At 46.5% G+C, this 15,949-nt stretch overlaps 1 protein-coding gene across 1 annotated transcript in view; it reads right to left on the bottom strand.

Moving 5' to 3' along the window:
• LOC138789247 (girdin-like) overlaps positions 1-15,949 on the bottom strand; it is a 45,862-nt gene that overhangs the window by 17,297 nt on the left and 12,616 nt on the right. The window contains exons 2-10 of the mRNA XM_069967849.1: positions 10,939-11,060; positions 10,730-10,799; positions 5,958-6,027; positions 5,798-5,856; positions 4,828-4,911; positions 4,603-4,740; positions 1,935-2,092; positions 1,139-1,220; positions 368-517 (exon numbers count right to left, since the gene is read on the bottom strand). Coding sequence (XP_069823950.1) covers positions 368-517; positions 1,139-1,220; positions 1,935-2,092; positions 4,603-4,740; positions 4,828-4,911; positions 5,798-5,856; positions 5,958-6,027; positions 10,730-10,799; positions 10,939-11,060 — 933 coding nt within the window. The remainder of the gene's footprint in view (positions 1-367; positions 518-1,138; positions 1,221-1,934; positions 2,093-4,602; positions 4,741-4,827; positions 4,912-5,797; positions 5,857-5,957; positions 6,028-10,729; positions 10,800-10,938; positions 11,061-15,949) is intronic.

The raw sequence follows: 15,949 nt of genomic DNA, 5'->3' as shown, positions 1-15,949 counted from the left end.
AGTATTGACATCACTGATAACCTCTTATATCAGGGAGGTAATATCAACTCCTGACAACCTTGGTGGAGCAGATTTTTTCCAAGATTTGGGCCAAGGAGCCTAAGGGTCGTTAAGGCCGTCAAGCACCATTGTTATTGAGTGTGCAATATATCAGTCAGGGCCCTTTTTTAATGTTCTGCTCCAATGACAGAGCAAATTAACAGATAAGACAACACAGGTGTGAACTCTGCCCAAGATGTTGTTATACTAGTTATGTAACAATTGTTGATTTACCAACCACTTGCTATCTTATATACATATGGAAGCCCAATCTGTGCCAATGAAACCACATCTTTATACATGATTTATATGAGTACAGGAGTCAGACCTGTAAAGCTCTCTGGATGTGGTCCATGCTGCGCAACTTCTCTGTGAGAGCATTTACTTGGCCCTCAGATCGCCGCGAACGATCTCTTAGCGCATCAAGTTCATCACGATAACCCCGAGACTGTGCAGCCAATTGGGAGAGTTCACGGACCTTAAGAGCAGATAGGAATTTTGTTATTTGAGTAATTATATACACTGAAAAACAACATTTTAGGTGAAAAAACATAAAAACTTTTGGAAAATTTAATATTAAATTCATATTTTGAAACCCTGAGTAAGAGAAAAAATTAGCAATGGTTCACATCATGCTTTTGTATACTCTTAAAAGTTGCTTTTTTTCTGTCTGTTAGAAAAATTTAATTTAAAAGAAGAATGCAATAGAACACGGTGATGTTCCGTGTGAACAAGAGCCATATGGATGCCATTTATTGTAGCATACTGTAGAAATCAAATGCAACAGAAAATGTATATTATTGCACCCTACTTTCAAAACACCTTTTCTGTAAACTTGAAAAAAACAGTACCTTTTGACAAGATGCAAAATATGGTGTGAATAGGGCCTTAAAGAATGTTCTGATTGCCTTCTATCACCAGTGATTGTAGTAGCACATTTAAATTATTGGGTGACCATGTAATACATGGACAGACCAGGTGGGTTACAGAGAAAACAGCTAATGTTAGCAGCTATCCACTATGGCTAATATTGAAACTGGACATTAAACTGGACATTATACTGACTGTAAAATGAAATGGTTCACTCTTTGTACTGTACCTGCTGATGCATTTTTCTTAGCTCCACTTCCAGCATTTGAACTTGTTGTTGACTGTCAAGTAAATCCTCTGATTTCTCTTCTCTTGAAAAAAGAAAGAAAATCCAGAACATTAGCAATAGCTTGATATTGTAAATCTCCTTTCATCTGAATAGGACTTTCACACAAACTGCCCAGTTCTGACATACAGAACTGAGTTTCAGTTGCTGCTTTCATTTATTTTTGCCAACAGCTCTCTTGTTTTTGCTTTATAAATGCAAGATAAAGCACATTTCAAGATAAAAAAATAAAACATTTCTACAGTTTTGCTGCTGTATAGTCTGTGCAATCCTTTTACATAGCCAGCTGTGTGTGGCCAGATTTGCTTCAAGGCTGGTAGGAGTGTAAAGGATGTACACTGCAGAGTAGAGTGGAGGGAAGGGCAAGTTGTGCTGATGTGAGGAGGTGCATGTTATAGGGAACATAGTGGGGTTGAATGCTTTAAATAACCTAAATAACTTTGAATAAAAAAAAATCAAAACTAATCTGTGCAGTTTGCAGTGTGCATGAGCAAATCCAGCATCCCAACCTTTTTATACAAAAACACCCAAAATAAAACCAGACGAACATACAAACTCTGTCCAGTTTTGTATCCTTGGTTGGATTTGCATGCAGGACCCTAGTGTTGCAGGAATACAGTGCTACCCACTGAGCCAACATGGTGCCCAAAACTGACAAGTGTTTTTTTTTTAACATTTCATTCAATGTTTTAGGTGTCAGAGGATGCACACAAGATCCACCATTCTACATATGACTTACAGCTCTTGACGTACACGGCGTAGCTTGCTCTGCAGATCAGCAATGCGTAGAGAGTGATTCTGCCAGGCATTCGGGTCAGATATGACATTCTGAGACACTGTTTGAGACCTGAGATCAGCCGGTCTGTTGTGTTGGTCACCGCGGATCATTGATAGTCGCTGTAATGAAATGACTTATAGCTTATTATGAAGTATTAAGACCAGTGAAGTATTACATAAAAATAGAAATAGTCCAGATGTGTGTAGAAATGTCCTTGCATGGAAACCCCATAGAAAGGTAAACTTGTATGTAAAACATGCTGATCCAGTAGGACTAAAATCACAGCTTTATTGCAAAAAAGAACACCTGTTACGTTTAAAGGGGAACTATCAGCAGGTTAGACAAATCCAACCTGAACCTGAATCTAACTTGAATCTAAGCTGATAGCCCCTGATAGACACTGAGGAGGACAGTATATGTGTTACTTTCCTCCTCGGCGCTGGTCCCGCGCTGTTTGTTGGGGTAAACTCTGCTCCAGTGCACTGTTAGGAGCTCTAACAACAATGCTCCTAACAGTGCACCAGAACGAAGAGTACTACGACTAACAGCACGGGACTGTCCCCAAGGAGAAAAGTAACACACATACGTTCCTCCTCAGAATCCTGGGCACTACAAGGCGCTATCAGCAGGTTAGATTTGCCTAACCTGCTGATAGTTCCCCTTTAAGGGCAAGGCTACAGCCAAAAAACATGTCAACTTCTGATTCTACTCTTAAGCATTAAATATTGATAATTTGAAAATTCTATGTTTTAAAATCATGTACATAACAAGGTTTTTTTGCACCATAGTGGTGTCCATTTGCTGTATGTCGGGGAAATCTTACCCAACAGAGGCCAATTACTGGATAGAATACAGCACATCCCTCTGATGTTCCATAGATCAGGATCCAGTAAAGAAATGTGGCACTCTTCAATGCAATAAAGCAGAGGTACACATTGTCCCCTGAAGTATACCTAATCTTCTGTGAATTTTGCTGCATATTGTGTAAACTTAGGCCCATTAATATCTTGCTTTGTACATTGCTGGTATATGCCGGGGTACACGCAAAGCAGTACTGCACCATGTATACCACTGTGAGCCCACTAACTTTTATGGACTTACCAGTAATGTCACTCATATAAAGAGGCAGGCTATGAGCATAGAGCTGCACATTATCGCTTTCACCTTTTACTCATTCATTGTGGTTTTCCTTGCAGTCTTTGGCTATGTTCACACAACGTTTTTTCAGCTCTGTTTAAAATGACGTCAGTCATTTTGAGTCTAAAATAACGGACGTCATTTAGCTGTCTGGTATGTTATTCTAGTTTGGATTACTAGTTTGGCCTTTGAGTATGGCTTAATTGATAAGTCCATTGAATTTAATAGTAAAAACAGAGAAAGAACAGTGAGAAAAGAAAAACTTCCGCTGTTTGCAAAAGACGTCCAAAAATAATGATCATGTTCATTATTTTGACATCCTTGGTAAAAACGTCTGTTATTCAATACAATGTGTGCATTGGACGTCCGTCTTTCCATTGACTTCAAAGTATTGCCATTGCAGTCAGTTAATTCGTAGCAATAATAGAGATTTTTTTAAATATCAAAATCGGCCGCCTTTTCTCTATTTTTGCTGTTGTGTGAACATAGCCTTTGCCTGACATTGGTTACTTTATTGTTGTTGCCAGACTGGATTATGCTGGTCAGTGCTGCCTTATTCCTACTGTGTTTTGTTGGTTCACCTACCACATTTCTTAATGTCTATAGACGGCTAGCTGAGGAGCCAAGAGCTGCAGTTAAGCGCATATGTCCTTGTGTAGATTAAAAGTTAAAGAAGTCCACCAAGACTTGATGGCTTATTTGCAAAAAAGCCCATAAATGTATTATTTGTGGCAGTCTGACACCCAGCGCCCATGCTGGTCAGCCATTTGCCAAAGCTGCAGCACACATTCACACACAGTGCATGGCATGAGAAGCAGGCATCTCCTTACACTGTGTAGTGATCATTGAAGACTGCGACTCAAACTGGTGATGGGTGGAGTGCTGGGTGTTAATGGCCGATTCCTTTAATATAAGGGTTTCATTATTAGTCTCTTATTTAAAGCTTGTCTGTCATTGGGATCCACCTTAAACATACCAGCTCACAATGTATTAGCAAAAATCAAGCCTTTATTTGGCTCTAAATAAATCTACGCTACCTATAGAATGTCAGGGTCTACAGTTCCTATGTTGGTAAGTAAAGATTTCAAATGACTGCAGATGGCTCTTACAAGACTATTCTTTCAATTGCCAAATCTTAGAACCTAGCTTATACAGTAAAGATGAGCGAACCTCGAGCATGCTCGAGTCGATCCGAACCCAAACTTTCGGCATTTGATTAGCGGTGGCTGCTGAAGTTGGATAAAGCCCTAAGGCTATGTGGAAATCATGGATATAGTCATTGGCTGTATCCATGTTTTCCAGACAACGTTAGAGCTTTATCCAAGTTTAGCAGCCCCCGCTAATCAAATGCCTAACGTTTGGGTTCGGATGCACTCGAACTCGAACCCGGTTCCCTCATCTCTATTATACAGGTATCCGTAGACTTCTTACCAGGCACTATACATGAATAAATCATTCTAACACTATTATAATACTATTATACTACTCTTACTTCCAGTGCATCATCTCTCTGCTTCAAGGTGTTCTTCAGGTGAGCACATAACACTTGGACCAAGTCTTCCAGGTCAGAATGGGAAAACTGACTCAACTCTGGCCCTGGCAAGGAGAAGATTTTCTGAGGGTCCTGAGTCTTTAAAGAGAGAGGAGAACAAGTACGGAACCGTGTAAGACATTAAGAAGGAAGACAGACAGAACATTAAACAGACAGCAAATTTACCTCCTGAATTTTTTCTGCCAACTTGGTTTGAAAATCTAGACTGAAACTACGAATTCCACTTATTATTTCTTCACGACCCTCTCCCTTTAAAGAAAGCAAGGAAAGAAGACTTTATTGGAAGTACCATAAAGATCAAAGATATTTTGATCACTTTTACAAAGATCCCAAAGATGGCAAAATGAGGGATCAAAATGTTATGTTAAAATATTACCAAGAGAAATACTAATATGTTTCTTATTTATTGTTTAGATCCTTTATAGTGTAAAAGGGAAGATGGTGGTATTTAGATTTTGTGTTTTTAAATATGTTTTTTGAAACTTTAGTAATTTTTCAAGACTTTGCCACTAGGAGGTATGATACTGCAGCATTTCTGTATTACTATGTGATCGTGATCCTATTACACCCTTATTCTAGCCAGAATAGCGGCATGGCACACCTGGGGCCTAGAGTAGTAGTACTTCTGTTACAAGATTCTTAAGGGGGTCAAACATTGACTTGCACCAACGTTATGTGCAAGAGGAGGCACCAGAGAGCAAGCTCACTTCCTTCTTTGCATATGTTATTCCTAGAGGAGCATTGCATGCCCTATAAGACTACACACTCCAATTTTTGGGAAGTATTTCCTCCTCAATTCCATGACAATTCCAGCTTTGTGTTCCTTGGTAGACACACTGTAGGCAGTCCAGGTGAAAGCCAGGAGCAAGTTAGGCTCTCCCAAAGCTTCAGCAAAGAGAGACCACTGATCCCCAACCTTAACAGGAGCCATCGACCCCACAGGTAAAGGGAATTGTTTGTGGGTGGGGAGGGGGGTCTATTGTGGGCCTGCAAAAGACCACATCTTCTGGATGTCTCCTCTAATTCTATGCTGTCTAAATATGGAAGTGGGGCTGTCTCTGGAAGAAAGTGGCCATGTTTTTGTAGCGCTGGATAATCCCTTAAATATCCAATCTGCCCCAATGCCTTTAGATACCTGAACAGCAGCTCCAAGCATCAGTGATATTATCTTCTCCATCTCTTGCAGGGCGGCATCTACATAAAAAGGTATTAGATATTGTATAAGTAATTAGATGGTACTGGTAATTTATAGGTATGTATATTATGTTCCCTAGACTGGCAGTATGGCAGCTGACCTGAGGCTGGGTCCTGGGAGATGAGATGTGTGTCTGGAAGGGACATCAGGATCAATTGCTGGAGTTCTTCCTAGAGCAGATAATAATGCACTGATTTTATTTCAATGTGTATGATTTTGCAATATCGATATAGCATAGCACAGATTCCACATACATCATGTATTTGTGTCGTAGATAACGTCCCTTCACCTCACACCATATACTGTTTTTAGAACCCAACCTATGACTCATTCCTCTTTTTTGTGTTTGCTAAACATATTGTGTGGCAACCAGGGGATGTTCTGGTTTTCGCTGCCTGCACACTGTGATACATACATTTACCTCACCCAAAGTATGCTGCACCCATAGATGATTCCCCAATATATGTAACGCCTTGAGTAGTGGATCCACTGGAGTGTCACCAGCGATGGCACTAACCTCACCAGGGAGCTGAGTCTAAGGGGCCGCTGGTTTTCACCAGAGCCCGCCGCAAGGCGGGATGGACTTGCTGCGGCAGGCGACCCCCAGGTCGCTACCCCTGGCTTGGTTGCTAGTGACGGCAGGCGAGGCGTGGCAGGAGCAGTAGGCAGGAGATGGTGCTGGCAGAGGTCTGCAGGCGTAACCGCAGGTGACAGGCTGAACACAGGGGCAATGAAGTGACAGGGGAGCAGGAACCAGGAACAAGGACTAGGGACCAGGTAGCGGATAGGTATCAGGAACAAGGACTTGGGACCAGGTAGCGGATAGGAATCAGGAACAGTGGGCTGGGCCAAACGCTATGGGAAGCATGTAGAGGCTCCAACACAAGTGACAGGGCATGCTGGGATTTATAGGGAGTGATAGGTGCAATAAACCAATTAAGGGCGGACTGACCCTTTAAATCTGAGACAGCCGGCGCGCGCGCGCCCGAGGAGGCGGGGACGCGCGCGCCGGCCGGCACAGACGGAGACAGGAGCGGAGGAGAGGTGAGGCGCCCCCAGGGGCCGAACTAGCAGCAGCGCCGGGTCCCTGCACAAGGACCCCGGCGGCTGCATGGGGCAGGAGGAGGTCGCGGCGGTGGCCCAGAACACGGGACGCCGCCGCGGCCGTGACAGTACCCCCCCCCTTTGGCCTCCCCCTCTTTCTTGCCTGCAGAAGGAGGCATCAGGCAAATCTTGGTATTCCGCCGGTAGGCCGGACAAAGGCTTGGCGGGCTCGGGTGACAACATAGAACGCTTAGGCTGAGGTGACCTCAGACACTGGTTGGAACAGTCCTGACCCCAACTGAGAATCTTCCCGGTTCTCCAGTCCAGTTTAGGGGCATGTAATTGCAGCCAAGGGAGTCCCAGGAGGATAGTGGAAGAAGAATGGGGCAGGACGTAGAAGGAGATCTTTTCCAGATGTGAAGCGCCCACCTGGAGGACTAGAGGTGCGGTCTGGTAGTGCACATGGTCGGTAAGAATCTCGCCCGTGACCGAGGAGATAGACAGGGGTCTGGCTAGAGGGGTCACGGGTAGCCGCCATCTCTGGACCAATGTAGCTGCAATAAAATTGCCTGCTGACCCAGAATCGAGAAAGGCAGTAGTTTGGTGAGTTTGTCCTGAGGGTGTCTGGATGGAAACTGGCACAGACAAACTTGGAGAGGTGGCATTCACACTCAGGGAGACCTCTCCCACCGGACCTAGGTGCTGGAGTTTCCCGGACGCTTGAGGACGTTGGGGACATCTCAGCCGAAAGTGATCCGAACCACCGCAGTAGAGGCAGAGATTCAGCTCCAGACGACGAAGTCTTTCATCAGGCGTCAGGTGAGCCCGTTCCACCTGCATAGGAATCTCAGGAGTCGACTGGGACTCCGGAACGTCAGGATACTGGAAGACCGGCGCCAGCTGGTGATGGCGACGGGACAGGCCTAGTCGCCGTTCATGCCAGACCTCCTCCTCCCTCTCAGAAAAACGAGTATCGACCCTGGTGGCCAGTAGGATGAGTTCGTTCAGGGAGGTTGGTAGGTCTCGGGCGGAAAGCACGTCTCTCACCCGACTGGACAGACCCCTCTTGAAGGTGGCTATTAGAGCGGCCTCATTCCAGTCTAATTCTGCCGCCAGGGTGCGGAACTGGATGGCGTAGTCACCAACAGAGGAGCTCCCTTGAGAGAGGTTGAGGAGAGCAGTTTCAGCTGAAGAGGCACGGGCAGGTTCCTCAAAGACAGAGCGGAACTCGGCCAGGAAAATTTGGAGATTAGCAGCCACAGGATCATCACGGTCCCACAGTGGTGTGGCCCAGGCCAGAGCTCTTCCTTCCAATCGGCTGATGATGAAAGCCACTTTAGAGCGCTCGGTGGCAAACTGACTACTTAAAAGTTCAATATGCATGGTGCACTGAGTCAGGAATCCTCTGCACAACTTGGAGTCACCAGCGTATTTGCTTGGGAGAGCCAGTCGAAGTGTAGAAAAAACAGCAGGAGGTGGTGTGCGCTGGGCTGTAGTATGCTGCTGTAAGGCGGCAGTGAGTTGCTGGATCTGCTGCGACTGTTGCTGGATTTGTTGCACCTGTTGGGCGACCACTCGGGCTATGTCGCGGATATCAGGCACCTCGCCGGGATCCATGGTTGGAGCCTACTGTAACGCCTGGAGTAGTGGATCCACTGGACCGTCACCAGCGTTGGCACTAACCTCACCAGGGAGCGGAGTCTAAGGGGCCGCTGGTTTTCACCAGAGCCCGCCGCAAGGCGGGATGGACTTGCTGGGGCAGGCGACCCCCAGGTCGCTACCCCTGGCTTGGTTGCTAGTGACGGCAGGCGAGGCGTGGCAGGAGCAGTAGGCAGAAGATGGTGCTGGCAGAGGTCTGTAGGCGTAACCGCAGGTGACAGGCTGAACACAGGAGCAATGGTGTAACAGGGGAGCAGGAACCAGGAACAAGGACTAGGGACCAGGTAGCGGATAGGTATCAGGAACAAGGACTTGGGACCAGGTAGCGGATAGGAATCAGGAACAACAGGGGGCTGGGCAAAACGCTATGGGAAGCATGTAGAGGCTCCAACACAAGGGACAGGGCATGCTGGGATTTATAGGGAGTGATAGGTGCAATAAACCAATTAAGGGCGGACTGGCCCTTTAAATCTGAGACAGCCGGCGCGCGCGCGCCCTAGGAGGCGGGGACACGCGCGCGGCCGGCACAGACGGAGACAGGAGCGGAGGAGAGGTGAGGCGCCCCCAGGGGCCGAACTAGCAGCAGCGCCGGGTCCCTGCACAAGGACCCCGGCGGCTGCATGGGGCAGGAGGAGGTCGCGGCGGTGGCCCGGAACACGGGACGTCACCGCGGCCGTGACAATATATAGCAACAAAAATAACATATTCCCACAGCACATACCTATACGAAATCCCAAATGGGTCTATTAGGAGCAAACACTAGCCAGATTGCCCTGAAAAAACAAGCCATCAGACCAAATATCATCAACCAAGTTGGTGGATAAACAAAAATATTGCAATCTCGCCCCTCCATGGTGAATGCTTGGTATCCAGGCGTTTTCTTAATGGCAATTGTTGATGCAGTTTGGGTATTCATGCAGTTCACCTGTTGGCATTATAGTGGTAGGACTGCAAATAGGGTAATAGCCCAGTATTCCATTACTCTAAGCGGCTGCACTACAGACAGCATAACCACTACTGTAGTAACTGCAACCCCTTTCTATTGATTTATCGATCTGTTATGTACCCTATTTATAATCCTATCGCTCCCTGAGGATATTGATTACCTGGTAGAAACAGACTTCTGAGGACTGTAGGGTTTTGTTCTGTCTTAAATTGGGCAGTACAAAGGGGTAGACCAGGGTAAGGAGGTTGGTCTTTTTATGGTGAGTGCCCCTATGTTACCCTCAGTAGCCAGCCTATTGTCATCACAGGGCCTAATAAGTGTGAATACATCCCGATATGCCAACAGATGAACTGCTAGACTACCTAAACTGCGTCAACAATCGTCATTAAGAAAACGCCTGGATACCAAGCCATCACCATGGACGGGTGAGATTGCGGTTTTTTTTAGCATACCCACTTACTGGAATGATGTTGTTATGTTGTTTGGTCTGATGGTTTGTTTTTAGGAGAATCTGACTGGTGTTTGCTCCTATTAGTCTCGTTTGGGATTTTGTATATGTATGTGTTGTGGGGATATATGATTTCAAAAATGAAGTAATAGGTATGTTTAAATGATAACACCCCAATCTGTGATTTAGGTTTTATCTATACACTACAAATATACTGGTGACACAGTAGACAACATTGGTGAATCGTTTTTCAGCACGGCTGATCCAATGTTCCAGTATACAGTAGTTTCATTCAGGTATAGGCGAACATCCAAATGGAAACGTGGAGATGCACGATCCTGCTGATAGACTACGTTTAGCGGATTTTTCTCAATCTGTGGCATAAACCATTCCCTTTACATGTCCAGGTAGGAGCAGCTAGTGACAGTATCCTCAGCAAAATAGAAGGAGCTCAGTATCTGCTCATTGCACTTAACGTAAAATGCATCAAAAAAGCCTTTTCTTGCTTTAATGTCGACACCTAACATAACACTATGTAAGAACATTTCGAATTTGACTTGGTCTCTATGGGCAACCAAGCCAGTTTTGCTTTAATTTCCAGTCACTAGCCATTTACCACTGATGTAATAATAATAATAATAATATATATTCTGATCTTACTTTAACTACAGACTTTTCACCCATCCTTTATGACTCATCCTGTAGTGCAAAAAGTTTCCCTGCCTTTCAGTCTACTACTCTCCTCTATGTTCAGATTTTACGTTAAGCATATTACCTGATAATAGGATCGCAGTCTCATTTTCAGGCCATGGAGATCAACATTACCATGGTACGGGCGGGAGTCACTAATAAAGAGACATGTTGCAATGTTAGATATGGTCCAGTCTTGGTGGTGCACTGCTATATGAGGCACCTGCACCAAATTCAAAGAGAGGATTAATTTTTGCATTACATAGAAAAACAAATTATAACTTTTCCTCTTACATATAACTCATAATGTAGTGCAGAGAGCATCCTGTAGTCAATTGCAGGTAATCTCTTAGGGGATCTTTCATAGGAGACGGTGGTCCACATTCAAATGATCGAGATTGCTCAAAAGTCCGGATCTGAGGATTGAGGAAAAATGAAACAAATATTAATTGATAATAATAACAACTAAAGTACATTTTAAAGGGGTTAACTAGAGAGAGCAAATTTACAGTGAGAATGAAGCGAATCACTTTGTTCCTGTCTGGTCCATCAGGCTGCAGGCTTTGAAGTCTGCTCCGCTCTGTCACACTCCTCCCCGAGTGCTAGGAAAAGATGCATCAAGCCCTGGAAGACTTCTCCCAGTTTCCCAGGACTGGATCCATCTTTTCCCAGTGTGGTGTCCCACCACGGGTGTTTCTTGTAGCACACCTGTTGCAAAGGCCCTTCACTCAAAGTCAGATGGTGATGAAGGTATTTATTGGTTTCACCACTAGATGTCAGTGTTTTGTATGTGAACCTTTATCTACTGCTGATCTTTCTATGTTATGTATTTTGCTGACCATTAGAGATACTCTTTCTATCTAACCTATTACTTTACTTCTCTTCTTGCACACATTCTTCTCCACTACACACAGGGGGTTACACATATCCCTGTAGGAAGTAGTCACTAGGTTGGAGGAAGTGTAGGGGAGTTTCCCTTAGATTCTCATGGGAGGAGGACACACAGAGTAGGCATCTCTGCTGTAGTTAACCCAGGGCCTGGCTTTGCCAGGACCCCTGTCCAGGATAGTCCCGTTGTGTTGAAGAGTCAGTACAGTGTTCAATGCTACAAGGAGGACAAGTCAGGAATCAATCCCAGTCCACTCTGAGAAGCACTCTTCACAGTGCAAGGCGGTATCCTAGCTAAAGAGGAACTGACCCGGATAGAGCAAAGCTGCTGTAACAAAGATCTACGTACTCTATCTCCCAGCACAGGTGACACCGGAAAATTTCGGTTCACCCAGGGAACCATGACTGTGGCTCGTGTCACCCTAGTAGGACGATTACCTCAACACTGTAGGGCAGAAGGTGGTCAGACAACACAGTCTAAACACAGGCACAAGTATCTCTCAAGTATTCTTCTCTCTAAAGCTCCGTCAGAGCACACAACTACCTTGGATTGGGACTCCCTTGACAAACTCCTCTCCTTTTCTCTGCTCAACTATAAACTCTACCAGTACTGGTACGTCTACCTCCTATATCAGCACTTACAAGTATATCTCAGCAGAGATCCAGTAAACACAAGTCTGTATCAAGTTAAGCTATTTGCTGCCAAAGTGTTCTGTTTTCCAAGAGACTGTCAAGTAAATCTGTTATATTTATTCTACTGAGTCATCATTACACCTGCACCAGCACCTATACATCTCCGCTACACACCTTGGGTAATTTTTTTCTTTCAGTGGGTGGCAGTAACGATATTCCGGGTGGGTTGTTTTTCCACTCAGGACTACCGTGACAGGAGCCCAAGGGACATCACAGCCCAGCAAGTCACTGAACATTGGGAAACAGTACAAACCGGTCATATATAAAACAGGTACCAACATCACACCTGTGTGCTGGACTAGCACTGGCGTCACGACAATGCCATCACCGACCGAGTACTGCATCACCACACCAGCACCCGGGGGGAGGAGGGATGGGGATATGGAGCGGAACAGACTTCAAAGCCTGCGGCCTGATGAGTAGAATCTCTAGGGTTAGTAGATCATGGCACTAGGCAATACCATAGTATATCATGTTCGGTCTACAAAAATAACAAAACAGTATCACAGACATGGCACTACTTAAAGGGGTTAGCCACTTTATAGTAAAATTGCTCAGTGTACAGTATTAGTAAGTGTACTCACTGTATACTGTATACTGACAGCAGCTCCCTGTGTACCTCATAGAGCTAAAATCAGAGTCCCATGCTCTGCCCTGCTCTGTGGTGTTTTGGTCCATAAGATTGCTTAAATGGAGGAGCATGTGACCAGGCCCCACCCCCCAGTGTCCACCACTGAGCCTGTATATGGAGGACACAGGGGACAGAGCATGGTCACATGCTCCTCCATGTCGGCCATTTTATGGACTGAACCAAAACAGAGCAGGGCAGCCCAGCCTGGTGAAGGGGAGTCTGATTTTAGCTCTATGAGGTGCACAGGGGGCTGCTGTCAATTTATACAGTGAGCACACTTACTAATACTTTGTACTGACCTATTTTACTATAAAGTGGCCAACCCCTCTAAATAATAATAAATTTGTAAGTTGGGTGCTCAACCCAAATATGGCATGGATAGAAACAATGACCAACCATACAGAACAAGACATGCCAAAGGCATGTCTTGTTCTCTATGGTCTGTCTACCAAAATCAATGGGACCACCGAGAGTATGCAGTGGTATATGCTGAAATACGAATTTCAATTAATGGTCAGTTAATCCTTGAACAATCACTTGGAATCACTTTTTATTTTTTTTTATAAGGGTCACATGCCATATATACAGATGTACAGGGGCCCTGTACACAAAGAGGATCACCACCATCTTAAAGGAAACCTGTCACATTTAAAGTGCAGTTCTTTCTGCAAGTAAGGTATAAAGCAGGAGGAGCTGAGTAGTTTGATATATAGTTTTGTGGAAGAAGATTCAATAGAACTAGAAGTATTTTTATGTTTAATTCTTTTCTGTTCTTTCTGCTCTAAGGAGTCCAGTGGGTCTTATAAGTGATTGACAATTATCTTTATATGTAAGCACATACAGGGAAGGTCGTGCTTTCTACCAACTAAACTGATTCACTGTAAAGAGCTATTAAAGGGGAAGTTCACGTTAGCTACCAGTTTTTTTTATTACTACATTGCATCTAAACAAATCAACTTGCCAATTATTTGAAAACTCCTTTAGAAGTGTCATTAGAATAACATCCTACAAACCCGCATGTGTTGTGGGATCCTGCCACTGGCGGAACTACCGCCGTAGCAGCCGTAGCGGCTGCTACGGGGCCCCGCCGCATCAGGGGGCCCGTGACGCGGGCCCCTGGAGCTGACATATCCTGCAGCACCCGGCAGCTGAGCATGCCTCCCGGGTGCTGTAGCCGGGGGCCGGTCCCGTGCTCCTCCCGACCCGGAGACTCCTTTCCCCAACCATAGGGAAAAGAAGCCACTGGGCCAGGAGGAGCACGGGACCGGTCCACAGCGCTCCTGTCACCCACCGTCTGATGCGCGGCTGCCGGGGCTAGGACGCGGCATCAGACGGGGTGACAGGAAAAAGGCTCGACGGGGGAGCGTGTTGTTAGGTGAGTTTTCTTTCTTTTTTTTAAACTTGCTTTCCTCGGTGGCGGGGGGGGGGGGGGAGAAGGGGGCATCTATAGGGGGGGCATCTATAAGGAAGGGGGGGGAGAAGGGGGCATCTATAGGGGGGGAGAAGGGGGCATCTATAGGGGGGCATCTATAAGGAAGGGGGGGGAGAAGGGGGCATCTATAAGGAAGGGGGGGGAGAAGGGGGCATCTATAAGGAAGGGGGGAGAAGGGGGCATCTATAAGGAAGGGGGGGAGAAGGGGGCATCTATAAGGAAGGGGGGGAGAAGGGGGCATCTATAAGGAAGGGGGGGAGAAGGGGCATCTATAAGGAAGGGGGGGAGAAGGGGGCATCTATAAGGAAGGGGGGGGGAGAAGGGGGCATCTATAAGGAAGGGGGGGGAGAAGGGGGCATCTATAAGGAAGGGGGGGAGAAGGGGGCATCTATAAGGAAGGGGGGGAGAAGGGGGCATCTATAAGGAAGGGGGGGAGAAGCGGGCATCTATAAGGAAGGAGGGGAGAAGGGGGCATCTATAAGGAAGGGGGGGGAGAAGAGAAGGGGGCATCTATAAGGAAGGGGGGGGAGAAGAGAAGGGGGCATCTATAAGGAAGGGGGGGAAGAGAAGGGGGCATCTATAAGGAAGGGGGGGGGAAGAGAAGGGGGCATCTATAAGGAAAGGGGGGGAAGAGAAGGGGGCATCTATAAGGAAGGGGGGAAGAGAAGGGGGCATCTATAAGGAAGGGGGGGAAGAGAAGGGGGCATCTATAAGGAAGGGGGGGAAGAGAAGGGGGCATCTATAAGGAAGGGGGGGGAGAAGAGAAGGGGGCATCTATAAGGAAGTGGGGGGAGAAGAGAAGGGGGCATCTATAAGGAATGAGGGGAGAAGAGAAGGGGGCATCTATAAGGAAGGGGGGGGAAGAGAGGGGGGCATCTATAAGGAAGGGGGGGGAGAAGGGGGCATCTATAAGGAAGGGGGGAAGAGAAGGGGGCATCTATAAGGAAGGGGGGGGGAAGAGAAGGGGGCATCTATAAGGAAGGGGGGGAAGAGAAGGGGGCATCTATAAGGAAGGGGGGGAAGAAAAGGGGGCATCTATAAGGAAGGGGGGAGAAGAGAAGGGGGCATCTATAAGGAATGGGGGGAGAAGAGAAGGGGGCATCTAGAAGAGAAGGGGGCATCTATAAGGAAGGGGGGGAGGGGGACATCTATAAGGAAGGGGGGGGAGAAGGGGGCATCTATAAGGAAGGGGGGAAGAGGGGGGCATCTATAAGGGAGGGAGGAGAGAGGGACCATCTATAAGGAAGGGGGGGCATCTATAAGGGGGGGGGGAGAGAGGGCCATCTATAAGGGGGGACACCATAGGGGGAGAGCAGGCCATCTATAAGGGGAGAACATAGGGGGAGAGGGGGACAACATAGGGGGAGAGGGGGATATAAATGTACAACATTGGGGGAAAGGGGGCCATCTATAAGGGGACAATATAGGGGAAGAGGGGGCCATCTATATGGGGGGCAACATAGGGGACCATCTATAAGGGGACAACATGGGGGGGCATCTATAAGGGGGACAGAGGGGGGGGCAACATAAGGAAGCTATCTATAAGGAGGGGTGACAGAGAGGAGGGCCATATACTAAAATGGGATCACATAGAGTCAGCCTACCCGCTAAATGTGGGTGTAAAGGGGCCAATACAGATGTGCAGTTAGTAGAGATGAGGA

Source organism: Dendropsophus ebraccatus, chromosome 4 (assembly GCF_027789765.1).
Source record: "Dendropsophus ebraccatus isolate aDenEbr1 chromosome 4, aDenEbr1.pat, whole genome shotgun sequence".
Classification (NCBI taxonomy): Eukaryota; Metazoa; Chordata; class Amphibia; order Anura; family Hylidae; genus Dendropsophus; species Dendropsophus ebraccatus.
This window is presented reverse-complemented; position numbering and strand designations above follow the sequence as displayed.